Source organism: Amaranthus tricolor, chromosome 13, assembly GCF_026212465.1.
Source record: "Amaranthus tricolor cultivar Red isolate AtriRed21 chromosome 13, ASM2621246v1, whole genome shotgun sequence".
Lineage (NCBI taxonomy): Eukaryota > Viridiplantae > Streptophyta > Magnoliopsida > Caryophyllales > Amaranthaceae > Amaranthus > Amaranthus tricolor.
This window is the reverse complement of record NC_080059.1, coordinates 3864991-3892393: the sequence shown is the minus strand read 5'-3', so window position 1 is coordinate 3892393 and position 27403 is coordinate 3864991. Positions and strand designations below refer to the sequence as shown.

At 33.9% G+C, this 27403-nt stretch overlaps 2 protein-coding genes across 4 annotated transcripts; one reads left to right on the top strand and one right to left on the bottom strand.

Moving 5' to 3' along the window:
- The first annotated feature begins 1033 nt into the window (after positions 1–1033).
- Positions 1034–13202, top strand: LOC130798735 (uncharacterized). The gene is made up of 15 exons (XM_057661834.1): positions 1034–1699; positions 1785–1913; positions 1991–2182; positions 2269–2309; positions 3883–4177; positions 4343–4457; positions 4610–4819; positions 5850–5890; positions 8520–8705; positions 8780–8995; positions 9098–9370; positions 9502–9649; positions 9761–9894; positions 11332–11418; positions 12065–13202. Exons 1-15 carry the CDS (start codon positions 1271–1273, stop codon positions 12149–12151), a joined length of 2583 nt encoding a protein of 860 aa, XP_057517817.1. The 5' UTR covers positions 1034–1270; the 3' UTR covers positions 12152–13202.
- Positions 13203–14249: 1047 nt separating this feature from the next.
- LOC130797890 (zinc finger protein BRUTUS-like At1g74770) lies at positions 14250–26954 on the bottom strand. Of its 3 annotated transcripts, none has more exons than XM_057660675.1 (12): positions 26455–26954; positions 23194–23412; positions 21878–22072; positions 21480–21802; positions 21155–21386; positions 19366–20915; positions 18780–18995; positions 18567–18704; positions 18238–18475; positions 17301–17360; positions 16434–16505; positions 14250–14730 (listed from the first exon to the last, which is right to left on the bottom strand). In XM_057660675.1, the coding sequence occupies exons 1-12, from the start codon at positions 26743–26745 to the stop codon at positions 14629–14631; spliced, it is 3636 nt and encodes a 1211-aa protein (XP_057516658.1). In that variant the 5' UTR covers positions 26746–26954; the 3' UTR covers positions 14250–14628. The 3 variants fall into 3 exon arrangements, with proteins under 3 accessions (XP_057516658.1, XP_057516660.1, XP_057516659.1); XM_057660677.1 differs by having other exon boundaries at positions 23194–23294; positions 26455–26594; XM_057660676.1 differs by lacking the exons at positions 14250–14730; positions 16434–16505; positions 17301–17360 and having other exon boundaries at positions 18317–18479; positions 26455–26936.
- Positions 26955–27403: the final 449 nt, after the last annotated feature.

Below are 27403 nucleotides of genomic sequence, written 5' to 3'. Positions count from 1 at the left end.
GAGGAGTACACCATTTTTGTGATATAATGTGGGAGAACGCCGTGTATTGTTCTTTGCTTATGAAATTAAATTGTTGGTAATGAATATGTTACAGGTGAGGTCATTTTTAAACTCAATGAGTAATGAAATGAAGAGGAGTTTGCTGAATGTTAGGGTTAGTGACCTTAAGGGGCATTTTAATGGCTTTTCTAGTAAAGATGGGGGGCAAGCGTGCGAGATTTTTTCAGAGGCTTTACAGTTTGTGAAAATGACTAACTCATGGAAGTTTTGGGTGTGTTGTCGTTGTGGGGAGAAATTTTCCCTGCCAGATACTCATATGCAACATGTGCTTCAAGAGCATCTAGGGAACCTATTGCCGAAATTGCAGTCTGCTGTGCCTCAGACTGTTGATAGTGAGTATGCGGAAATGCTTGTTACTTGTCCGTGGAAACCCTTCGATATAATTGCTTCTGTCAGAATGCTTGAAGATCAAAAAAACCTTGAGGACTCTGAATTTTATGGCAGAAATAATAATGAGCAAAATAATGATTGTTGGACTGAAAGTTTTGGCTCCAAGGAAGTCTGGGAGTCGTCCCCAGAGAAGAAGAGCTTGTCTGATGGTTGCAAGGTTGGTTTCTGTGAGAGTAAAGGGGATGACGGAGATCATAACATCCAATTTAGAACACGCGATAAAAATGAAGGTACCAAAGTGTACTGGCCTTTATCGGATGATATTGAGCGGGTGAAGCTACTTGAGAAAGTCAGCTCTTTGTTTCAAATGCTGCTTAGGCACAAATGTCTTGCGATGAGTCTTTTGCAGAAGGTGATAAATTTTACCATGGAGAAGTTACAAGATGTTATTCCTGGATCACCGATTCTGAGCTCTGGTGTGGATGAGACTCCTCTATGCATTTGCTTTTTGGAAGCTTCCCAGCTTGAGAAGATAGTCAAGTTTCTGCAGGAGGTGTCTCATTCTTGTGATGAAGGTAGAGATCCTGAAAAGATGACTCCGGATGAGGCAAATAATCAGTCTGAAATTTCTGGTTGTGAAGAAGTAATCTCGCTTAGTGAAGATGCATCGTCTCTATTATTAGATGAAAGATTATTGGATTCTGAAGACACGAGAACTGGAGGGGGTTCAGGATATCCTGCCGGCGTCTTTGTGAAGGATGCTCTATCTGGTTTTGATTCTTTTTTGTCATGGATATATGGTTGCTGTTTTAGTGCAGAAGTAGCGACCTGGTGTAGGCTCAGAGAAGTAAAACCACAGGAAGGAAGGGAATTACTGCAGATGCTTGAGAAGGAATTCGGCCATCTTCAGAGCCTATGTGAAAGGAAATACGGGCATATGGAATATGAAGAAGCTTTGCAGGGATTGGAGGAGCTTTGTATAGAAGAAAGCAAGAAAAAGGAGCACATCACTGAACATTCTTATCACCCCTATGTAACACTGCTCAGGAAACGCAGAGATGAGCTTGTTGAAGGTACAAACGAAAGATTGTTTGTCAGCAATAGGTTGGAGCATGATGCCATCTCGAGTGTCTTGAAGGAAGCTGAAAAACTCTATGCTAATCATTTTGGATATCAGGATACCCATGCTTTGGATACAAATGACTTGGATGCTGGTGAAGAGGATCGGAGATCGAAGGGTTATTTACATCAGGTGGACACATACATTAAGCTTGCTATTCGAGGACAAAAGGAACAGATGTCTACAGAGGTTGAAGCTTGTTATTATATATTATTGTCAAGTCAAATTCTGGAATTTGTTTTTGTGAATTTGTCTTACTTTTTTAGTCTTGCAGTTGTGCAAAATTGATGCAAGAATTTTGCGAAATCTTGCCAATATGAAGCATCTGAAGCTCAAGCTTGAACACGCTGCTGCTCTTAATTATCATCTTATAATATTGCCGCTTGTAAAGTCATTCATGCGGGTACGTTGTGAACTTTTCTCTGTTTTATATGCTTTATCCCTATTTTTAATCTCATAACTATGTCAAAATTTCTAAAGGCACACATAGAAGATCTAGTGGAAAAAGATGCTATCGAGAAATCTGATGCAGCAAGAGAAGCATTTTTGGCAGAGCTTGATCTTGATTCTAAGAAAGGCGCTGGAAGTGGAAATGATAGCTTCAAACAAATGAAGGATAAAATGAAAGACAAGAAAAAAAGTAAAGATCTTAAGAGACACAATTACATAAAAGTATGATGCTTATAATGCTTAATATATCATGCTGTAAAAATGTTTCGGGGTTTCTATTTAATTGTTTTTGTTTCTTGTGTGTGCAGATTGGTAGCCTTAAAGTGCCACTTGAGCCTTCTGAACAATTGTATGTCTATGGATTATAACCTTTATCAAAGAACTTTATGTCTTACTCCTTTGAAATGTTCTTTTTATAAGAATCGTATTAGTAACCTTAGTGATTTTGGTTATTTAATAACAACAACACCAATGCTAGAGCCTTAATGAAAGACTAGGGCATGCTACATGAACCAATATATCAGTTCCGATGGTTGTTCACATGGATTCTTCTTCTTCATTCATTTTGATTTTCTGCTATCTCAATTTGTTAGTCTATAAACTTCATATCTTTTTCCACTTTTGTTCTCCAAGTCATCTTCGGTCTTCCTCACCCTCTTTTTACATCTCCCTATCTTTTCACATGCCAAAACTATCTTAGATAATTCTCTTTAATCTTTTCCTCGATGTTTGCTACTTCTAACCCTTTCTTATATCGTTGTTTCGAATTTTATTCTTCAAAAAATGCCTACTCATCCGACTAAGCATTCATATTTTCGCTACTCCCATCTTTCTGCTATGATCATTTCTATAAGCCCAACATTTTAAGCCATATAGTAGTGTTGGTCTAATGTCCGTAGAATAAAACTTGCCCTTCACTTTAATGGCACGCCTCGATCACATAATAATCCAGTAGTCACTCTTTAATCCATATATATATATAGATGTAGCACTAAATATAATAATAAGGATAAAAAGGATTTTTTTAGTCATTATATATATAGAAAAGGATACTATGTTAGAAATTAAGAACATTATTCAAATTTATGGCATAGTATCTTTTCTGTATACATAGTGACTTTCACAATTTAATGTTTTTGACTCGATCGTGACCCTAGATATTTTTATCTTATTAAAATCAAGAGTGTAGAATGCTTCTTATTCTTCTTATTTTGAACACTCTTCTTATTAGATCCCTCATATATATATATATATATATATATATATATATATATATAGTCAAGTTCCAGTAAGAACCAAGCTTATATGAGAACCGTGAGAATCAAAATTTTTGATATGTTACTTTTTCACAGAAAAAGTGTTACTTTTGCACAAAAAAATGTTATTTTTGTTTTTATAAAAATCTGGTACTTTTTAGCAAAAAAAGTGTTACTTTCAGAAAAAATATAAATACAAAGTAACACGCTTTTTTTGGAAAAGTAACACCTTTTTATATAAAAAGTAACACCTTTTTGTGAGTTTTTTCAGAAATTTTTTCTTAAAGTAACACTTATTTGCCTAAAAGTAACACCATGTAGTAAAAAGTAACACTTTTTTGTTAGGTAGATTGATTCTCACGGTTCTCATATAAGGATGGTTCTCACTTGAACTTCATATATATATATATATATATATATATAACACGTATAGTAGTGCTGGTCTAATGGCCGTACAATAAAACTTGCCCTTTCACTTTAATAGCACTCCACGATCACATAATGATCCATTAGTCGCTCTGTAATCCATATATATATATATATATATATATATATATATATATATATATATATATATATATATATATATATATATATATCGCCTCGCAAACTGCTACTTTTGTCTTGGTTTTGGTTATTATGTAATGTGTATATCTTCTGCTGCAGTTTTCCTGCAGCTGCCACTGATATTGATCGTGTGGATTCTGACTTGGTGGCTTCTGAAATTGGTGACAACCTCAAAGAACTTGAGGACTATCAAAGAAAGATTGAGTATGAGGCAGTGGGGCGGCAGCTTGATGAACGCTTAGAACATCAGATACGGTTGGAGAATGAGGCAAAACAGAAGTTTCTTGATGAGCAGCATAGAAGAAATGCTATTGCAAGTTTTCAAGATGTTGAGAAGTGCTTCAGTGCTGTTTCTTTCGAGCCTAGCATCTCCGTAGCTGTAAACTGTAAGCAAGTATGACATTTTTCTTTTTGCTTTATTTTTTCCTGTTGTGTAATTTTCAAAAACAATGTTTGTGTGGTGCTTTCTTTTTTCTCTCATGTTTCCCGGCTGGAAGAACTAAATAAATTAATTAATGGCTCTAACTGTCATGTCAACTTGGAGCTTTCGGTATCAAAGAATGTTTGTGCGGAAGATGTTGATGGTCAGGATAGCAACCTGAGGGAGGGCAATAACAGTGTTGGTAACTCGAATGACAGGGGCGATAGAACTGCGAGCAACTATCTTAAACTAGGTGAATTTGATTTATTTTTCTATTTGAGATAGATCTCTTTGCTAGTGATTTCTTGGAGACATGTCTATTTGGACTAGAGAAAGAAATAAAAGAGACAAGTCATTTAGAAGTTTTTTGGATATTAAAAATGATGATGCCCGACACTTGTGTAGGATCATCTGATGGAGAAATTTCAAATAGAGTTTTCCGGTCAAAACGACGTACAAAAAGGAAAGGGAAGCAGGGTGGTTCCACAAAACTATCAGAGGGAAGGTATCAAGCTGTTTCTAATGTGAAGGAAAATGTAAAATTCGTAAATTCATCTTCTAAAGTAAAGGAAAATGACCAAGTCTGGAATCAAGATGGCTGTTTTCATCACAGCGGTAGTACGATTTTGCTTTTTTTTTTGATTAAAATGTCTTACTCCTTGTATTTTCATTCTGCATGACTAATTGAAGAACTTAATATACACACATTATCTTTACATTGTATGAAAAAAAGAAAGCAAAAGGGCACTTGAATAATCTCGATTGAAACAAAAGAAGAAATCAGAATAATTTTTTAAGGAGAAATAAATTGCAAAAACTTCATGAGCCTCATATTACAAGGAGAGGTATATATAGCATGTCAAGCCCAGCTACTATACACTACTAGGCTGCTTATTAGCTCTTACAGAAGAACAGGACAAGTGAAGGACTATGCTAAGACAGCTGTCATTCCCCTGCATGAATGGAATGAAATTCAGCACCTGGTTGTACTATCTTGTGACAACTTATAGGGAATCTGCAGTAACCTTAGGAAAGAAGAAATTAGATATCCTAAGGACCATAGGAATTCTTAGTATATTGCCAAGTGTAGAGAGAGGAAGAAAGGCCGATGACTGATGCTGATCTTGTCATGTAAAAGAGGAAGAAGGCTGAGTCAGCTGCTGCCTAGAGGCTAACTTCATGTCTGATTGCAAACGATAACCCCTGTACTTTGTGTATTTTTTCACCTAGTGCTCTATTAATGGTGCATATGATGTTTAGGATTCCTTTGACTGTACTGCTGTTTCAATTGAATGAGTATTAGCTTCTCCAATTCTGTGGATTGTGGATGTTGTCATACTTATATAAGGTGGATTTTCTTCTATGAGGGCATACTTTCTAGTTTCTTGTCAGAATTTATGTTTTGGTTGAATTATGACGGTGGAGCATTCTGGTGCTTTTTTTTTCTCCCTATTTTTAAAGGTCACTAACACACTATGTGTCATGTGATGCTGGGAAAAGGGGGGCATTACCTGTCCGTAGGGAGTGATGGGATGAGGATTTGTCAACAACATTGTGGAAGTCTTCTAAAGTTTTAGATGAACTAATAACTATGAATTAAATACCTTTGGCTCATGGAGGACAATACTCTTCTTTGGAATTGTAGCATTTAGGATTTCAGATGGTAACCCTAACTCTGCTGTCCAGGTGAGTTTATCCCACCTCCCTTTTTTATGAGAGCTTTTCTCCTTTGTGAAACTATGGAAGTTGGTTTTATCAAATATTTCTCACCTTCCCATTTTCCTGTTTTTTCATCTACCCATGCACTTCTAATTTTCATTATTTGCCAAATATTATTAATCATTATCACCATCATCATACCCAGTGTATCCCGCTCATAGAAAACTATGGTCAGGGTTTGGGGAGGGAAGAAAAACGGCAGCTCATACCCATAGAGGAGAGTGCGGTCAAAGAGTCCCTCGGCTCGAGAAAGGTCTTCAAAGAGAGAGAAACCTACAACTTACAAATAGAAGAAGGATTGTTATTATTAGTCGTTATCAAATATTATTAGTCGTTATCCATCTCTGATTCCTATGTTTTTATTGTTCAGTTGTTTTGCAGCTAGTAAGGGTTGTTTGTTTAACTTATTGGTGGAGGAAGTAATAAGAGGGAAGTAAGGAGTTGGGAATTGAGGAAGTGTTATGCTATGATGTCTTTGTTTTGTTCAAGCAATGACTTGAGTATACTTCTTTTTTCTATGTTTAGTTGCCAAAAAATTAAAAAAAGCCAATGATTTTTTTTTAATGCAACCTCATTTCATCATTGGCTCATTGCTACTTGAGACCGCCACTCATCAGGGTGACTACTTTCACCGTCATTGTCACCAAGGTGCACTGTTATTGTGTCATATATCGGATGTAGCGTAAATTGGGTGTTTTAGTATAAGGTAGTTAGATAGTATATTCTAAATGAAGCTAAAGTTAGCAAAGGGAAAACTAGTGTCAACAAGGAAGTGGGTAATGGAGAAAGATATCTTGAAAAGGAGGGCAGTGGTAGGGGATGGGGAAGATGATTGCTATTCAGAGAAGAGAGTAGGGTCTATGGAAGTAGAGGAAAGGGAGGGGATTGCTTAGTGACATGAAAGGGGTGTGAAGGTTGAAGCAACATGGAAAGAAGAGAAATTTAAAGGTTTACAAGACGGGAAAGAGGGGATTATTTAGCAACAGAAGAAGGCTTTGAATGTTGAAGCAACATGAAGAGGATAGAATTTAAAAAAAAACTCAAATATTTATTATCACTTGTTTCTCCTTGCAAGTTTAGTGATTTTTTGTCAGCTAGGGATTACATCAGGAAATTAGGGAATTACATATGAAACTAATTAGCATTTTAAATTTTAGATTTACATCTTATTGAATTCTTCTAAAATGACATGAGAGCTGGTATTTATACAAATGTAAAAGATAGATAGCTACATGTGAACCCTGTTAGTCCTATTGATATGCTTAAACATTTGAACATTATGCATGTATCATACCCTTCATTCTTGGTGTATATGGGGAAGTATTTAACATTTGTACATTATGCATGTGAACCATGCAATGCATAAGGTCTAAACGCAGAAAGTTACTGATTAACCATGCAATGCATGTGAGCTTATCATGATCTCTTTATTTAATTTGAAAGGTTCGTGTTGATATTATTTTGTTCCCTTTTTGTGCATAATTTGGCATCTCTTTAAGAAAGTATTTAATCAGGATTTTATAGTTATTCCTGATTAACCATGCTACATATGCATATATCTCATTTAATTTAGCACATTGTGTGTTCTTAAATACAAGTGCTTTTGGAATTTGGAGCTTAAGCATTGAGCTTACCTCAAAGGTGGTTTTGTAACTTATTCAGTAAAGGCACAAATCACCCAATCAAAATGTTTCAGTTTCAGAAAGTATTTTTGTTTTTGTTGCTGAAAATATCAGATGCATTAGTTTATAAGTCGTAGGATGATTGATTTCCCAACCTAGTCAATTATCCTTTTTTGTTGTATCCGTTCGAAAATAGCTCTTGGGATTGGAAACCCTTTCCTGTTTTTAATGGGCCAAATGGATGAAATTTTTTTATCTGTTTTTTTGAAAATTAGGAAAGTTTATTAATAATAAAGTCCCAAACAGAGACAACAACAATAAATCTATTGCACCTCTCCAGCATAAATGGATGAAATTTATTCTGTTTTCGCTTTTAAGCATGTTGCAGTGCAATAAATCTTTTTTTTTTTTTATTTACTTGTCTTAGAGGAATCAAGTGTTGGTGAAGTATTACTGTTTCTACTTCGTGATATTTTTTCTTTGCTTCTTCGTGATTGTGCAATGAAAATTTGAGCATCTAATTTTTGTTCGTTTCATTTGAAAAAATAGTATTACTGTTTCTACTTGAGGGTGCTTTTGGTGGTAAACATATATCTTAGCTGTGAATGACATCAATTATCAAGTTATATACATCAATATCAGAGATCATGATAAGCTCAATACCCCTTTTTAATTGAAAAGGGAATGAACTAAAAATAAAAGTAGCTTATTGGCAGCATTACCAGTCTTTTGTATATGGCAAGGACATTTTAAGATGTGGAAACACCAAATTATGCCATGGTATGCTGTGGCTGCGTAAGATATTTATCAGTAGAGAATAAAATAATTGGTCTGAATAAATATGGTGCAAGTTGCTCAACTTTTTTTTATTCCTGAAATTTATAATTTCACATGATCTTAAATATTTTGTTCTTACTGTTTTTCTTCTTAGCTTCAACATGATAAAAACCTCAGTTCAAGACTAATGTTATCTTTTCCGTGAGAGGATGCCTTTGGTTCCAAATTCAAGGATGACACAATCAAGCTTGCAAAATGCAGATACTCAGGAAGCTGAAGCTGGTGGCGTGATCAGCATAAATGTTAAAGAATCAAATGTATTTGGTGCGGGACTGCAGAATGCAATTGGTGAATACAATTGTTTCTTAACTGTTATCATCCAGGTCAGTGCTCATTGTTCTTCACTTGATACTGCAGTCAGCAATTTTTGCTTGATTTTTCTATTGAATTTTGATAGTCCTTGTGGCATCTACGGCAATTTCGGGAAGAGTTTTTGAGGATATCACCGTCCGAGCATGTTCATGTAGGAGATCCTTGTGTTGTTTGTGAGTTATTTGAGATCTTAACAGCATTATGTGTGGAATCTGGAGATGCAAAATATGAACCGGTGTCTCCTACCAATTTAAGGATTGCTTTAAGCAATTTATATCCAGAAAGTAATTTTTTCCAGGAGGTAAATGGATACTGAACTCTTTTTGGACTTGACATTTTAATTTTGCTGACCAATAAACTATTGACGCATGTATACCTTGATCCGAAACACTGCAATTTACAGGGCCAAAGGAATGATGCTTCTGAAGTTCTTGCAGTAATATTTGAATGCCTGCATCAGTCATTTACCTCTAGTTCAGGTGTTTCTAACTTGTCAGTTGAAAACACTTGCTTGGGGTCTTGGGATTGTTACAGCCCTTCTTGTATAGCACATACTCTTTTCGGAATGGACATCTTTGAACGAATGAATTGCTATAATTGTGGTCTGGAGTCCCGGAATATGAAGTACACTTCATTTTTTCATAATATCAATGCCAGTGCTCTGCGAACAATGAAGGCACGTCTTGTGTTGGCATCATTGTCTACTATCAATATCTTTTTGTCCTGTAGTTTTTGGTTCTGTTTTCATTATGTAAATAATTAGGCTATCCTTCAAAACCACTTCAGTAAATTTTATATTTTGTTCAGGTAACGTGTGCAGAAAAATCATTTGATGAGCTGGTAAATTTAGTTGAAATGAATCATCGGTTAGCTTGTGACCTTGAAAATGGTGGATGTGGTGAATCTAACCATATTCATCACATCCTTTCAAATTCTCCTCACATATTTACAACAGGTATGCTTTCGATTTTCTGTTGATCGAGAAAACAAAGACTTAACTTTAGCATATTGACATTGTGTTAGCTGTTTGAAAACAGGTCAGTGATTATTTTTTCTTGTTTTGTAGTTCTTGGCTGGCAAAATACATACGAGAGCATAGATGACATTAAAGCAACAGTGGCAGCTTTGGCTACTGAGATAGACATCAATGTACTTTACCATGGTGTTGATCCCAAGAATGTGCATCGACTGGTGTCTGTGGTATGTATTTTTGTCTTGATGAATTTTATATATCTTAGCAGTTTATGCAATATGATTATGCTAATCTGATGTCAGAGAAAAAAAAGGAATGGAGTTGCTTCTAGGTTTTGAGTGTGGATTTATGTTAGAATCTGTTTATTTGGCCTTGCGATATCATGTGAATTTTATTTTACTGCAAGCGTACGGTGTACGAGTAGCTAACGGGAAGATCTTAGGGAAGCTATTTTAATTAATTTGCCTAATTCTAATATTCGCACAATGCAGAACAAAAATATATGAATGATTTGCCGTTTAACATTATTAAAATTATAGGTCTAAACTAATTAAATATATTACTAAAATTAACTAAGACAAAAAAATCTTTGCTTAAAGCAATGAGAAAGAGTCTATCATATGGGAAATCACCTAAATTCTAGTATGAATTCAATTAGGAGCGGAGCAAAAAGGGCGATGACCCTGTTTACATATAAATTATTTTGTGGAAAAGAGGCCCTCCAACAACCATTGAAAATCACCATACAATTTTAATATCATATAAATAAAATATTGAAGGAAAAACCTAGTATAGTCTAACATTTTTATGATTTTCCTACAATAATTCCACCTATTGATTACTCATGAATAATCTTAAGGTATTTGCCAAGAGTTAACTTGGATAGCCTACTGTTGTAGGTAATTTACCAAAACAATCACAAGAGATAAAAAGGGGAGAGAAACAGAGGAAAAGAATCTTCTTGATACTCAATTGTCGGAGTGAAATGAAAGAGAAAAGCAACGGAAAAAGAAAAAGAAAAAAACACTGCCGTTTTGGGAAAGATCATCAGAACACCTGTCTAGCATTCATTGCGTCTAGCCTTAGTGAGTAAAATCTCTATTACTATTGAATGGTTATGAATTAGAATTAATAGATCTAGATTCCAGGGTTTATGTCCTCTCTATTATGTACCTGAGATGGTAAATTTGAATTGTTACCTGTACTCGGATCTATGTGAACTTTGATGGACACAGTTGGTAGCAAACTTTATTGTGTCTGGGAAACAACGCAACACAACTCTTTATTTATTTTAATCAAGTAGAAGACAGTAATATAAATTAGAGGAATAACATCTTTGTGCTCATTCTCATTGGAGTCAAAGATTTATAATGCTCTGATTTCAGATTACGATGGACTATAGTTAGCTCTTTAAATCATGGGCATTTCTTTTTTAAATCATGGGCATTTCCTTAAATCAGTGGGTGCCTGCATTTTTGTGGAACTTTGTCTTTGTTTAATTTTTGGGTTCTGCCTATGGGTATTTCCACAATGTTTGTCTTTGTCATAATCTGTGATTGGATCATTGGAGTTATTTTCTTCTTTACTTCTTTTAGCTCTAGCCCTTGGTTATGTATCACCTTTTTGAAATATTTTCTTATCTTGGATTGTCCATGGATTTGTAGGTTTGTTATTACGGTCAACATTACCATTGCTTTGCTTATAGTCTTGCCTGTGAGAGATGGATAATGTATGATGACAATACAGTCGAGGTAAATCCTATTCTTTTGATACTTGCAGCTCATTGCTTCTTTTTACCCCTTAACGTGGGATGGATTTTGTTGTGCGACAGCGGAGGCAAGGTCGATAAAACAATAATGAAAAAATAAAGAAATTCAAATCAAACAATAAGAATAAAAACCAGAGATTTAACGTGTATTCACTATCAATGTGATCGCAAAGAATTTACAAGATAACTCACTCACAAATTACATGGCTCTCTTGTGATCTCTCTAATTCTGAAAATAATTATCCCTAACCCTAATATGGGGTATTTATATGAACCCCAAAGAAAAGTAGTTATTGGTGAATTAAACGAAAATAACCGTCAAAAACACGTGCAAAAAACTGACAATTCGCAAAACGGTCACAAGCAACTAGTCGCCAGTCTCCGACTTCCAATCTTCCAAAACAGAACCCAGCGACGACTCGTTGCTTTCCATACAAGTCCCAGCGACGACTCGTCGCTTTCCATACAAGTCCCAGCGACGACTCATCGCCACTTGCTGGAAAACGACCCCCTTTGCATTTCAGTCGACACACCTTTGACCCAACCTCTTGATACTTCATCTTCTTCACATAATGACAAGACTCGATTTGAGTCACCCATTAACAACAGATTTTGCTTTTCATCGTCAGATAATTGGCACTTGGGAGGATGTCATTTCTATCTGCGAAAAAGGGCATTTACAACCTCAGGTTCTCTTTTATGAAGCTGCAATGTAAAGGACAGGCCTAATTTTCATAGTTTCAGAATGGAAAACGAACAACATAATTGCTACACGTAAATAATGCATTGCTGCATATTTCTGATCGTCTGGTTCAGTAATCAGTAAGCCTGTGATCTTTCAGAAAGTCGAAGAATGTTTGACGATTGAAATACTATCCTAATTTTTTTTGCTGGAAAGATGATTAGAGAGAAGTTTTACTCGCTGAAGACATCTAATACAGCATCGGTTCTTGGAACAGAGCCTTTTGAAGTCATACTGGAAAATTCTTTAATCAAGGCCATTGTTCCTGAGACAGTTTCATACTGGTTTGCAGATGGTTGACATCAACCATCTTTACGTAGTATATAGAGCCGTTTACAGGGAAGTTGGAGGAAACACCTGAGTGCAATAGTCACAATGGGTTACCACAATAGGACTAGTTGACTGATTGGAATATTTTTACTAGCTAAACTCTACGATGTATAAATCTTAAAAAGATTAATCCATTGATTTGCCCCGTTCCTTCATCCTCACCACCGAAAAACGAGAATCTTGCTTCCTTCAGGAAAATAGAACATTGTAGACGTGAATGTGGGCATAAGTTTTTGTATAGAAGTGTTGAACTTGTGCCAGACTGGAGAAGTGTTGAACGGTATGAGGATGTTACTGATAAAAAAATCAGTGGACTTCTACAAGTAATTTGGTCTTTTTGTTGTGTGCATTGCTCAAAGTAATCAGATTTCTAATAGAATATTTTTTGATCACTGGATTGGTTGAGGTAAGGAGAAGGTTAGATGAAAATCAAACCCAGAATCTTAACAGAAAAGGTAGTATTTTGTCCAACTGAAATAAAATCTGATTCTGGTTTTGTATTAATTTTTGAAGTAAAAGAAGAGGATGTTACCATCCATGACCTTCGTATTCCACTGTTTGTACTTTTCTTTTTCTGAAATTAGTTTTATTGAGCACAAAAATCTTTTTCTAATATGGCTTTAAGAATAGAGAGAATGGCACTTAAGACGAGATAGGTTTCAATTTGCGAAACTTTTATAAAAAGATTGAAAGAAATAAGCTTAATATTAAAAAAATTTCCAAATAAATGTTGGGAAAATTTTAATTCCTCAAATAAGTGCCTTCGTATTCGAGACTAAGGCAAGTACGTTTACTGACAGCGAATAAAAAAACTGATAAGAAAAGTTATATTTTTTGTTCGCTGTTACTAATATGTTTTACTTGTTTTGACCCTTTTAAAGCTATAACATTGTTTTCTTTTTGCTCGCTGTTAATAACAACAAATAAAGAATTTTGACTTTTTTTGTTCGTTGTTAGGAACAGCGAACATACCTGACCTCAGCTTAATATAAAGACGCTTATTTTGAAAATTAAAATTTTCCGAACTTATTTTTTTTTTTTATAATAAGCTATTTTTTTCAATTTTTCACTTTTATAGCTTTTTTTTAGTTATGGAAGTACTATATTCATGCATTTCAAAAAGTTCATTTTTCTTATATGAGATCCTTACTCATAATATTTGTCCATTTCTTTTTTACATAATCATTAAATGCAATTGAAAAAGTTACTAAGTCAATTATGAATAATCATTTTTAAAAGCTAGATATAACATAATCACTTAATCACTAGTTCTTTAAATTTGAGATTAGGGTTTCTCAAACCCAACTTAGAAACTTTTTCATTACCTTCACATTTTCATTTTTTTTCTCAACATTGTTAGAAATTAATCAAGTCAAAGATAATTTTAAGTAGTTAAATATTATTTTAAATTCCAACAGATAATGTTCACCAAAATTCGGTGAGATAATTATAATGCATGCACTTTTTAATTTATAATGACTAAAACTCTTAAATAAAAAACTTTGTTGTCGCTTACAAACGACCTAAATTCACGGTCATAATTTATAGATAATTCTTTTTTACCTATGACAAAATATTTCATTATGTTTGCTATCACAGCAATAAGCCAATAATATAAACAAAGGCGTATGAGTGTAATGACAATTTGAAGTTGCAAGTACAATAAAAATTTGTCAATCACCATGTCGTATAAGTATAGTAAACATTGCAAATATGCAAGTAGGAAAGATAGATACTCCCTATTTGAAAAAAAAACTCTAAAAACCCTGATTTACAATATTTCCAAATTCCAATCATACATAAGGAATCATTCATTAATCATGATTCGTTTTGGTCAAAAGGATCATCCTTATATAATAAGTGATGTTCCCAAACATCTTTCACAGTAATATGAGCTTATAGAATAGTGCTTTTGAGAGTTCGAGTTATGTGACTTAATACTACAATGAAAGTTTGCTACTCTGATCTATCATTATTCAAAACCACTAACAATCGCCTATTCAGCTTCTCAAATCTAGGCATGTACTCTAATTATAGCTTATCAAATTTGTCAAAATTGGGTGAATCACAAATAACATCCTATTTACAATATTAGTTTTCTCCACTTTGTACTTAGAAAAGTCATAGAAGTCGAGTATTGTAAGACCCACAGAATGGACACTTGTGATAAAGCCAATGGAAGGGAGCTGTTCCTTTCTTCTCACAGTCATTGCATAGTATGCCCTGAAACAACAATGCAAAAATGACTACAATTTCCATTAAAAAAAAAAAAAAAAAAAAAAAAAAAAAAAAAATCCCTAAATAGGCGCCCTTTTATATTGTTTCTGTTTTTCTGTTTTCTGTTTTCTGTTTTCTTAAAACAAAAAACCAATTTCTATTTTCGGTTACCATTTTTCTCAAAACAAGTTACTTTACATACTCTATATTTTTGGAATATATCAATCTTGTACCATTAAAAATAGCTTTGAGATAGATTTAGAATTTAGACAAAATTATTCATTTTGAATATCTAACCCAAACCTATATTCATAGGATTTGAATGTTATAAATTTGGAATTATTTTTACTATATATGATGGGTCAAGGGTCAAAAGTTTGTCTTTTCCTTTACTATTTTTACAATATTAGAGTCCAAAATGAGAGTGAATAGGTCATGGGTAAGATTAAATATCAATTTGGTATAATATTAGAGTACAAGTCTACGGTAGTCTGAGGTCTATGTATCGCATTTAGTTTGGAAAGATTAGACCCATAACGAATTAATTTTCATTAGGTTGAGACCCTTGATCCAAATTCATTGGGTATTAAAAAATAAGAACAAAGCCTCTAAATTAGAGTCAAATATGGGTGCAAAAGGTTTTAAATGGGTCACATACTCGTGGGTCATGGGTTAAGACTCTAGATGGTCTTAGGTGGGGCACCCGAGTCTATTGGTTGGGTTTAGGTACAAGGATGGTGAAAATTAGTCATGAGCCGAGTTGGGTAATTGGGTCAAAGTAAAAGGATTGAATTACGATTGGAAATGAACAAACGGTCGAGTATGATTTCAATACCGTAGACCTACACCAATTATTTTTTAAGGGACCAAGAACATACCCTAAACCATTGGGACTCAAAAAATAAAATCTAGACCTTATGAATCTAAAATGGCCCATGGTACAGATCAGGTTGGATTAATATAGAGTTCGAATCTATAAATTAAGTATGAGTTTTTTCTTTTTGAGAGGAATTAAGTATGAGTTAAATCTAGTTCAAAAGGCAAGTTTAGTGTATAGTATTAAAGAAAAAATATCATGAATAATACAATTTTTTGTTAATTTTCCTACAATAATACTAACTTTGTTCATCATGAATAATATTTTCTATGGTCTTTCCCTAGAGTATTCTAACATGATAAAACCCAAACTATCGGAGGTTATTTGACAAAATAATAGTAAATTAGTTAACAAACAAAAATTCGTTTTATTCTAGGAAAACAACCCTCTAATTAAGTTGGTATGATCTACAGTAAATCATAAGTTGGTATTATTGTTAGAAAATTAACAAATATGTGTATCATTCACAATAATTTTTACAAAATCTTTTTTTTTTGGACAAAGATTCAATCCTCACTCAAAGATGTGAGAGCTTTTTGCTTATGGTGCAAATTCAGAGGAACATAAGGAATAAGACTTTCACATAAATGTGACGTTTAAAGATCACGTTTGGGACAAGTCCAAATAGTTGAAGGAATAATTTTCTAAAACCAAAATTTAAAAAAATTGTATTTTTCATTTTTCTGCTGTGTTTTTGCGAAAACTGAACAAAAGTTTTCAAAATCTGTTTTACCATACGACTTTTGGTTTAGTTTCTGTTTTTAAAAACAAAATAAGGAAACCAAAACGGTACCAAACAACACCTTATATGTTTCATAACAATCGTACGAACCTGAGTCCGCCCAATGTACTCTTCTGGTATTCTTTCCTCAGCCAATAGTGCATCCAACATTCCAAATAACACCTGCAGAATATTGTCCAATTTTAGGAACGTATATATGTAACTTCCATTCATTATTGAAACCATCCTTGCTTAGTACAGATTTACGAAGTCAAGAATACATTCATTTTTGAGAGAGTTTTACGCCTTCATGAGTGAAAACAGCTTATCAGTAGACCATTCATGATGAGTTTATAAAAAGTTCACTTTCAAATCATGAATAAATCACATGCAAAAGAACAAAGATTAGAATGTAGTAGCCATAGGTATAACAAGATGACATCACTATCCGAACAATGAATTCGAGTTCCTTATCATAAATACATATACAGGGGCCATGGCATACCGCAAAGCCAGTATGCTAGTATTATTGGTATAAACAATGCATGCAGTTGTCTTGACCATCATTCTATGAAGTCTTATACGCCAGTATTCTATGAGTTCCACAAGGTGTGCAATAGCTTTTAATTACAAATGATATATTGAGTGTAATCTGGACCAGAACAAGACAGATACAGATTAAAAGAATGTGATGCTTGTTTCAGTTGCAAGTTTTCAAGATCTTGGACCGCGAAGTGTCCAAATTTCCTGTTTAAGTTGAAGAGGTTTTTTTCCTAAAAATTACCATTTTTCTAGGAGTACAAATCCTAGGAGGATAATGGTTACTCATCATGCACATTTCTAGAGTTCTATTAGCAGCTTAACTAACCACTATTTAGCAATGTAGATGAAAATCCCAAAATATAAAAAATGAGCGAGGCTTGAAACAGCCGGAGCATTTAATTAATTAAATAGAGCAATATAGTCATTAGTACTAACCTGCATATCACCAAGGGATTTGCTGCAGACTGGACAGATATAGCGTGTGCAAGTGTAGTCCTGATCACCATGTGGAATAGTTTAGAGTGAATAACTTCTCATTTGTACTTGTAAAAGAGTGCACATAGAAAATATGAGGCCTTTTGTTTAGATGATATGACTAATGTAAATGATTATTCGAGGAACTTCAAAAAAACCAATCAGATGATACTTTCTTCGAATGACATCTCCACAGCATTTTGTGAACTACTTCAGGATACCTTATTTTCTATATTAGGATCAAGTCTACCCATATGTAAGCAAAAGGAAAAGACTATCTCTATAGTTTATACTATAGTATACAAATATTATGAAAAAACATGATAAAAAGCGATTCCTTCAATGTTTGAATGAATTTCTAGGTTTCAGTCATTCAATCATGATTCAAGTGTAAAGCATGCTTTTCCATCCCTTTGATTCAAATGTAAAACAAAATTTTTCATTCCCTTTGAGAGTTATAGTGGAGAAAATATCAAAGGAATTTAGTGAGTAAATGAAAAACTAGATTTTTAAGTAAAATTGTAACTTAACTATAGGGTATACAGTATGTATTTTATATAAAAGGTTCCAAGTCAACATGTTAAGTACTTGTAGCATGTTCAACTAATTCCATAACAAGATTTTTATATATGAGGGTGAGGTTAACTTTCGTGCAACTACTTTTTTCGATCATTTAGGAAATACAAATGAGTCAAGTGTCTCTAATTTTCAATGTCACCTATGTACTATGTGGTAGTTTTTTTTCACGATATAGAAAATTTGACAAAATGTAGGATGTTTATCACAATTCCACCAAAGTTGTCTTGTCACTAAATTACACCATAGGCTGGTGTCAAATGTGTGAATTATCCAAGGGTCTGTGTGAAACTAAAAGGGAGAAGGAGAGGTTTTTACATACCTCAAAGCATGATGAGTGCATCAAATGACCACAAGCAAGGGCCTTTATTGGATTGCTGGAGGTAAACATATCCTCATGGCATATAGGACACTTATCCTCAATGCATTTCTCTCTACATACGTGTGTCGACGAAAGAGTCCGAGACATGCAGGCATTGCATTTCATACAATGGAAGTAGTCAATCCCCAATCCTTTTCCAAGTCGGCATAAGTTACAAAAGGGACAATGATAGATCTCCCTGTCTAATGTATACTAGTCTTAGAGAAACTTCAGACTTCAGAGACAGCTAATTATATAACTAAAGAAATAGTGGTCCAAGGTAAATTAACCTGTTGTCATCGAATAATCGACAAATGGTACAATAGTATCTCGCCATAGAAAACTTGTTGCAAGAAGGAGTTAGGCAAGTGCGTCCAATTGGTTGAATTTCCAAGCACTTCATGCACATCATTTTGGTCGTGAACTTCCTGCACCGATGTTCATCCAATTGAGAATGGACATCTTTATAAACCAGTAAAAGACAACCTTTTTTCATAATTTACCTATCCATCTGATGATCAGAAACCTCATCATGGCAGCGTCTGCATGTGAAAATCTGGTTGCAACAAGCTGCAACAAGCTTGCAGTTCTGTTTGTAGTGTTTGCAACCAAATACAGAGCCTTCCGTGTCCCTATATGAGGGAAACTGACCAGGAAGCTTTCCAGACTCGTTTCTAATCGCACTATCTGAATCAGGCAGTGGTTGTGCAGTCCAATGGCTAAGGAATGGTGCAGCACAAGCATGCATTAGAATACAAGAGAATGATCATTACTGAAGCAAGACGGCAATAAAAACACAAAAGAATATAGGAAATGAATTCTCCAAACAAAAGAACAATGGTAAAGCGTTAATTCTCCGAACAAAAGAACAAATTTGTAAAATCACACAGAATTAAAGAGGTTACTCCGAGTATCAAAGATATATGAGGCAAAAGTTCATTTTCTTTTATGCCAACTTAGCCTAGTGTAAAGAAAAAAAGCTAGTAGACCAGGGAAACAGGTGTAACCCATAGAGGGAAGACAACTCTATGCACTTGTCTGATGAAATAAGCAGGAACAAAGGGAAAGAGAGAAACAAAAGAAACTAACCTTGTCATTAGGTCTTGCATTTTTCGTGTTTTTGCTTGAAGATCCAAAGAGGGGTCCTGTGACACCTTTCGTATGGAAGCCTCCAGTTCACTTGTGGAATCACTCAGATCTACTTCACTCCCATGTTTCTCCTTCTCACCAAAGACATTATATTCAAAAGATTTATGCTTCTTGTTCTGCTTATCAAGACTTTCCATGGTTATAACCATATTGATAGTCTTAGCCTCATCATGAGGTAATTTCTCATGTACAACCTTGAAGTTTTTACCTTGATCATGAGAAACACCCATAGACGAACACTTTGAAACAACATCAAGAGAACCCATTGCTGATGAACAAGAAATATCTGCCTTTTCTACCTCAGAACATGCATAGCTCTCAATTCCTTCCCACCATTCTGCTAGCCACTCATTGAACTTTGTATATATTGTAACCTTGCGCCAGTAGTTCATCATAGCTTGCTGCTCATCTGATGTTAAAGAGGCCATTAGCCACACTATCATTTTTTGCAAAATTTCCGCCCTTGTTCTTCCAAGCATGTATCCTACTATCTTTTCTTGTTCTTCAATGGAGAAATACTCTCTAAATAAAGGCCAAAGTTCAATTTCTTCCCGAAGTATGTGATCATTCAATATTTTCTCTAGCAATTTGCAGCTATCATGAAGCTTTAAACACAACTGACGATATTTTAGTAATGCTGGATCTACTTGATCAACAGGACAATTCAATAGTGTGTCATACAATTTAGACATTTCATCTAGAATGCCAGAAACTCTATTAAAGCATCCATTTTCCAGATTGTGGTCAATTGAATAAGACTGTGTAAGGTTTCGGACCTTTTGCTTTGCCTCTAGAGCTGGAAATGCCACCAGATCCTCAGTCTCACTATGGAGTTCATACAAAGACCGCACTAGTTGGAAGTGTTGATTGAACCCCAAGAAAAGTTTCAAGTTTCTGGGAAGCTTAGTTGTCTCAAGAACAAGAGACTCAAGGTCTTTCCTTATAGCTTTGTGGAAATAATAGATGTGATCCATTGGCCTTGGTTCTCGCTGATTAGAAGAAACTGCTTCAAGGGGATATCCAAGAAAGGTATGCACCTGATTTGGAGCCCGAGAAGAAAACACGAGCATACTTATTCCACTAGAATATGATGTCCCGTGCTTCTCTTTGGTTAGGAAACTGGAAAACGTGTCAGGAGAAACATGTTCAGTCATGGCATTCACAGATTTGCTGTCAGGTTCATTACTGTCCTTAAATCTCTGAAACATGTAAGATATTCTACTATTGAACATCTCCTGCAAATCTTGTATTGTAAATTTTCCAGAGTATCCTATGCGGATCCATTTGTGTAGAAGAGACGTAAAAGGTTTTGCAAGGAAGTCAGATTTCTCAATAAAATGTAAGATGCACTTCAACTTTTCCTTGGGCAAGTGAAGTGAAAACCATGTTGCCACACACTTCAACAAACCAAGAGGCAACATGAAAAGGCTCTTGAGTAGCAATTTTTGTTGGATTTCACAGTCAAAGTTCTTGGAGAGGAGAGGGAAAACCTGAGTAAAAACTGACAGCAGTAAGGTGAAGATAAACATCAAGTTCAAATTAATTAACAGAGTTAAAGAAAATAAAGCTGTTGAGGTTTGAGGTAATCTGGAAAAGATCACTAATCAACGCTCATTTGCAATTGTAAGAGTCGCTTCAAAATTCATAAATTTCTGAAAATAATCAAAAGAGGAAACAATCTACATCCCACTTCTAAAATACAAACTACAAAAATAAGCAAACTACATACCTCTGTTTCTTGAAAAGACAAATGCTTACTAGTCACAAACACTAGATCCTCCACCTTACAACGCAGCATCTCCAAAAATCTTGGATTGGGAACGTTATTCAGAGCAGCTTCGAATATAATCTTCTGAAATCCTTCAATTTCATTTTTGCAAGGAAACTCTTTGTATTGACGCAATGTTGGAAGTCCAGAGACATTATCTAGCCAAGGATAAAAAACTCTTTCCAACGCATCACTAAACAAAGGGGAGAAACTTGCATAAGAAGCGTAACAAGAAATACAAACAGTGATCACAAGCATAAAAAACTCTTCATATGAAGGAAGTTACCTATAAAATATCAGTACGTCAGTGAGGAAGTTGATTCGAACAAGAAGTGATCCCAATTCCTTCAATTCTATTTTATAGAGCTTGTCTAAGATTTCTTTGAAGTCAGACCTGATCGCAGCATGCCAAAGCATAAGGCCAACGAAAGGCTGATCCTCAACAGTAGACTGTAAATGACAATGTTTATCAAATGAGGTCTTGAGCAAGCCAAGGCTGGAGATGTCTTTTAAATTTTCCACTCCATCAGGACAATCACAAGGGGGTTCACAATTTTCACCACCTCCTGAGCATGTTTGAGCAGTCTTATCAATCCAAGAAATCACCACCTTCAGAAAATAATTTCAATCATTAGAATCAAAAAGATGTTTTTTAAACGGATGAATATGCACTGAGAGATATACCTCTTCTAGCAATATATCTTGGGGCACAATTTTTTTCATGATAAGTTTGAAGTCCAATTGCTCTTCTGGAGAAAGAAAACAAGATAACCATGGACAAAGTTCCTCCATAAGCAACATTGGGACACTACACACAAATTGCCAAAGGAGGTAACCTTGCTCTTCAACAGAGAACTGGCTCATTAGAAGAGGAAACACCTGCCATCAATGAGGTGAGATATAAGGCAAGAACAGTGGAAGTAATCATACAATTGTACGAGAAATTTTCATGTCCTATATAGATATTTAGGCTCTCTAAGGATTGGATGGACAATTAAACTTCAGGTGTGGGGGGTCCACTGTCTACATGTCCAAGTACAAACTACTTTCCCTGTGAATTTTTATAGGCGAAATCATACACAAGGAAGAAATTATACTCTCTTTTCATCCATTAGTTGCCCCATCCCAAAAACAATCTTCCGGCCAACCATTTATTTTCCAAAAATTCTCCCCTCTCTTCAAGTTTGAAAGAAAAAAATACCACCTTTAGCAATTTAAGCATCAGAAATCAGAATCGATGATCCAGAATTAAATATTCAAGATAGCATTAAATATCTGCAGAACCTAGTGAGCTATCATAAATAGTAAGAAAGTTAGTATAGCTAAGCTAACACGATGGATGTGCTTCATGTTCTTGGTTTAGTGATTAGAGATGAACTTGAAAGTACTATGGCTTCAGAACCGTGATTCACGGGTACATATCGAAATAATTAAAAACAAGGGTTGCAGCGTCTCTTGAGTGGTACTCGTTCAATATATATGTCTGCTCTATTTTGCAAGGCTGCAAATCTTCACCATGAATGTACGCTGGCTCATGCGTCTAATACTAAATGGTTGACTAAAAGATCTTATCCTCTCTTTCCATGGGTAAAGATTCACAAATTGGTAACCGCTCAACTTTAAGGCCAGCATTGAATTTAGTAATTACTAATATGACTACATAATCCAGAAAAGGACTCAAGTAAAGGAAGTTAATTTATGAATAGAAAGTCATCAATATTCCAAAAGAAAAAATGAAGACGAAATTTGCACAAAAATAAATGATGTTTTACAACTATACAAGCCCATATATCTTGCACACTGAAATGTAGTCAATAACTCAATGCTAATAATTATACAAGTGCATAACAATATAACACTAAGCGCGCCAAAATCTATTTTGACACATTTTTTGGAGTTGACAATAAACTATTCTGGATACATAAATAAGAAAGAACATTGATGATATCATGAAGCCATAATGCATGCCTCCTAAAAGGAGAGGCCACCAGATTTCGTACCTGTTGTTCTTCTTTCACCATATGCTGACTGATTGACCCTTCGAGAGTGCTAATGTGAGAGTTAAGTTCTTGGAATTCTTGACATGCATTCACATGGTCCTCTAATATGCCATTTATACAGGAAAAGATTGATTCAAATACAGAATCAATTATTTGGTGCTCTAAAAAATATGTACAGGCAATGTTTTTTACACGTGCGTCTAGCGCAAAAAATATAACCTGTTGGAAAATAAATAAAAGTTACTCAGGTTAAGTGTTTGAAGGAAATCAAAAGCGCAAAGATTTCATGAAAGTATAGCATTTATTTTGGAATGGCTAGAGATGTTTTCAACAGCATAGTGTTCACAGAATGAGAAATACAAAGTTCCAAGAGAGTATAAACAAAAACTCTCAAGGTAGTAGAGTACATAAAGATCCAAGCACAGAATTTTCAAGTTTTAAGTTACTCAAAAACCTACAATGCCCATTCTTAAAAGTTGCAGATTTCTACTAAAATGTTCTCACATCTTTGGGAAAAGGGTGCAACAGAAAAGAAACAAGGAACAATGCTAAACACTAATACTAAAAAATGGGGGCAGCTAGAGAACAACGATATTTAATGTGTTTAGTAAGCCAAAAGGGTTAACAATGTAAGAAAGTGTTGTTCTTATGGCCTATTCTCGGAACCAATAAGGTTTGAAACGGTTTAGAAGGGCCATAAGTTCACATAAAGGTTCCTAAGTTTAATTCACAGTTACAGCATGTCAAAGCTAATAAAGATGAAATGATGGATCAATCATATAGCATAAAACCACAATTGTTAAAATTTTGATTCAACGTACAATTGTAAATGATTTCTATTAATGTCAAACTCAGCATGCCCGGTTCTAAGCCCATTCCGGGTAGCCGACCGCCTAAAGCCTCCAAAAATAAGGGGCCTCAAATATTAAATAGTGCTATTAATAAAATAAAATATATTTGGATATGAGGCCCGGGTTCAAGTCTTACCAAAGACAAAGAATTTTGTTTTTGGAAAATAAATCAAGGAGGGGACCACACTAATAAATCATGCTTCACATTCTTCTTCACCTCTTTTAACCTTTCCACTTCAAAGTAATTTTTTTTTGGTAAATCAACTTTCATTTAAGATGAAGGAGAATCTTATTTTATGTCTCCAACTTGATAATTGATTTATTTATGAAATCATTTTCTAAACCATTTGAATTATTTGTTAAGATCTACAATTTCTAAAACCCCAAAGATGAATTAGCAAAGAGAAAATCACTTTAGATTTTCAATTAAAGGTATTTTATTTTTTTAATTTTGTTTTTAATTTGTTGTTGATAATTGATTATAAGATTTAATTTTATGAATATTTTTTATTTTTGTTTATTAATCTGGACTGCATGAATCAATTGGGTTAATTGGTTAAATGCTGAAGCAGAAATCAATTGGTTAATTAATCCTGACTGTTCGAATATTTTTTATTTATATAATTTAGGTTTAATTTCTATGTTGTACAAATCAATTTTCTGAATATATACTTTCTCTCTTAATTTGGTTAATTGTTTAAACGGAGAAATCAATTGGGAAAAACAGGATTTTTTTAGTACGAATCAGTTATTTAGTTGCAGAAATCAATCCGAACACAGCACATCCGGTGATATCATACTGCTATCCTTTCACTCTTGGTCTCTTTATATATATGCTTTTTTATTTGATTGTGCTATTATATTATGTTTCGTAAGTACGAATCAAGATAAAAAAACGTAATAAACAAAAAAGGATCGTGCGTTAATGGCAATCGAGAGTGATATTTCGGAGGAAGTTGAAGTTGAATCTGTTATAGATGATTTTGCTTCAAGACATGTGAAAAGAAGCATTATTTTTTTAAGTGATTTGTTTGTGAATTTTTTATATATATTTTAAGTAATTTTAGAATATAATGTTATAATATATTATCTTTGATCTATTTTTCTTGAAGTGAAATATTTTATCTTTCAATTAATGAAGGGCCCCATTTTTAAAAATATCACAAAAATAAATAGAAACTCCAAAATCTTTACTTCGCCCCTATGTCAAGTAAAAACCTTATAAATTTGAATCAAATTAAAGGTCCATGACTCATGAACATAAATCTATTTTTAAAAATTGAAATATATTATCAATTATATACTTCCTGTGTTAAGTTTCCATTAGCCATTTTAGATGTTTTGTTATTTTATAAAGAATCTTTCTATTTATATTACAAATTTTTAGACAAAAATGACCTCGTTCATCCTCATTTCAATATTTTAATAATGCTTATAGTCTCCTTATATCTTCCACTAACTTTATTTTAATATTTTAATATTTTTATTATTCTCACATATTTTTCATTAACTTTATAGTGGTACCCATATTTTTTCCACTAACTTTATTTTAATACTTTTTTAAATATTTATGGTCCTCATTTTTCTTCATTAAATTAATTATTCAATAAAATATATATTCACTATCTAAAAGCATCTGTTTTTCTTAATTCCCGTGAACATTTGTTGTGAGAATTTAATTAAGGAATAGAGGGAGTTTAAGGGTAAACAATCTTATTTTTAAGTATTAGCTATTCACAGCCTACAATATGAGCAATATCTTGATTATACACATTCAATTTTCATAGCACCAATGATTTCGATTTTATAATGTCATTAAGAAAATTCCTTTCGCTTTAAAGTATAATTTCTCCATTTTAACATCCTTGAACAAAGCCCAACAAATCTTAAAGGCTGCATCAAGAGTAAAAACTCAAATTCAGTGAGCAAGACCGAGCCTTATTGTCGTTTGTGGTTCCTTACAAACGGAAAACTAATAATTATACAAAAATGCAAAATACTTTGTGTGAGATCATTGTCGTTTGAATCAAGGAAATGGATAATTACTTTCTCAAGCGTAACTTTTACAGTCACAAAATAAGATAAAATATAGCGAATCCATCTAAATTCAAACTTATGCTGAGTCTAGAGGAAGAGTAGGAGGTAAATTCAAAATTGTAATCCTATCATCAAATTCAACACTTTATACTCCTCATCTAGCATCCAAAAACTTTGAATTCAATTTATAAGCACTTATTCTCCCTTAAAACTCAATTGATTCAAATTTAATTCCCAAATTGCCCTCGAATCTTCATAAATTTCAACAACTAAACAAATTGCATTGCCAAAATAAAATTAACAACCTCAAACTCTTTTCCAAAAATAGCATAATTTATACAAAAAAAAAAAGATGACACTTCAGTAAAATTACCTCATCTTCAGCAGCGCAATGGTATCTAAACACACTCCTGAAGAACTCAAGCCTCCTTCGAAGCTCAACCGCCGCAACTTTTCGTCGATTATCATCAGTCTCATCGGCGGCGGCGGCGTCTGAAGCGAGACGTCGAAGCACATCAAGCTCGCCTCTAAAAGCTTTATGAAAAAACACAAGCACGCGAATGGGAGGTCCGCCATCGCAGCATCGGTCGCCGGAAGAAGAAGGTTCCGGCGACGGAGAAGCATTTCCAGAACGTTCGAGAGAGGAGGTAAGTTCGCCTCCCATGCGCAATGAAGGAAGAAGAAGAGAGAGAAAGGCATGGAAATGGAAGGAAGAAGATCATATAGTAGTAGCTCTGAAGAAAGAGAGAGAGAGAAAAATCATCATCTAATAATAATCCAAGGGTGTGGAATAGAGTAGAGTAGAATAAAGAAATTTTTTGATTATTTTTCGATTATTTTGTTTTTGTTTCGAATTTTTGAAGTTGATTTAATAATTATTTTAGGGGGTTGAGTTTGGAGTATTTAAAGATGAGAATAAGACATTGATGTGTACTCTCTCTTTTTATAGTTTTTCGATTTCAATTTACTTATAACATTTATTTTTTCACACAGTTTAATATACTCATTAAATTTTTAATATTTTTAATTACTATAATAAAAAATTATTAAAATTTGTTAATAATCTTTACAATGAGACAAATCAAACAAAATTTCAATTAACTATATCTTAACCTATAAATTAAAAATTAATCACAAATAAAAAGTGATAGAATAAATAGTGTCATTTTTCTAATGTTGCAACTAATTTACAACGGAGGAAGTATCATTTTGACTAGTCAATATTTTTATTTTTATTTGTTTTTTTTATTTTAAATAATGGTTTTACCATTTTTTTAATTTTAACATGTATTTTATTTTTATTTTTCTTCCTTTTAATTATA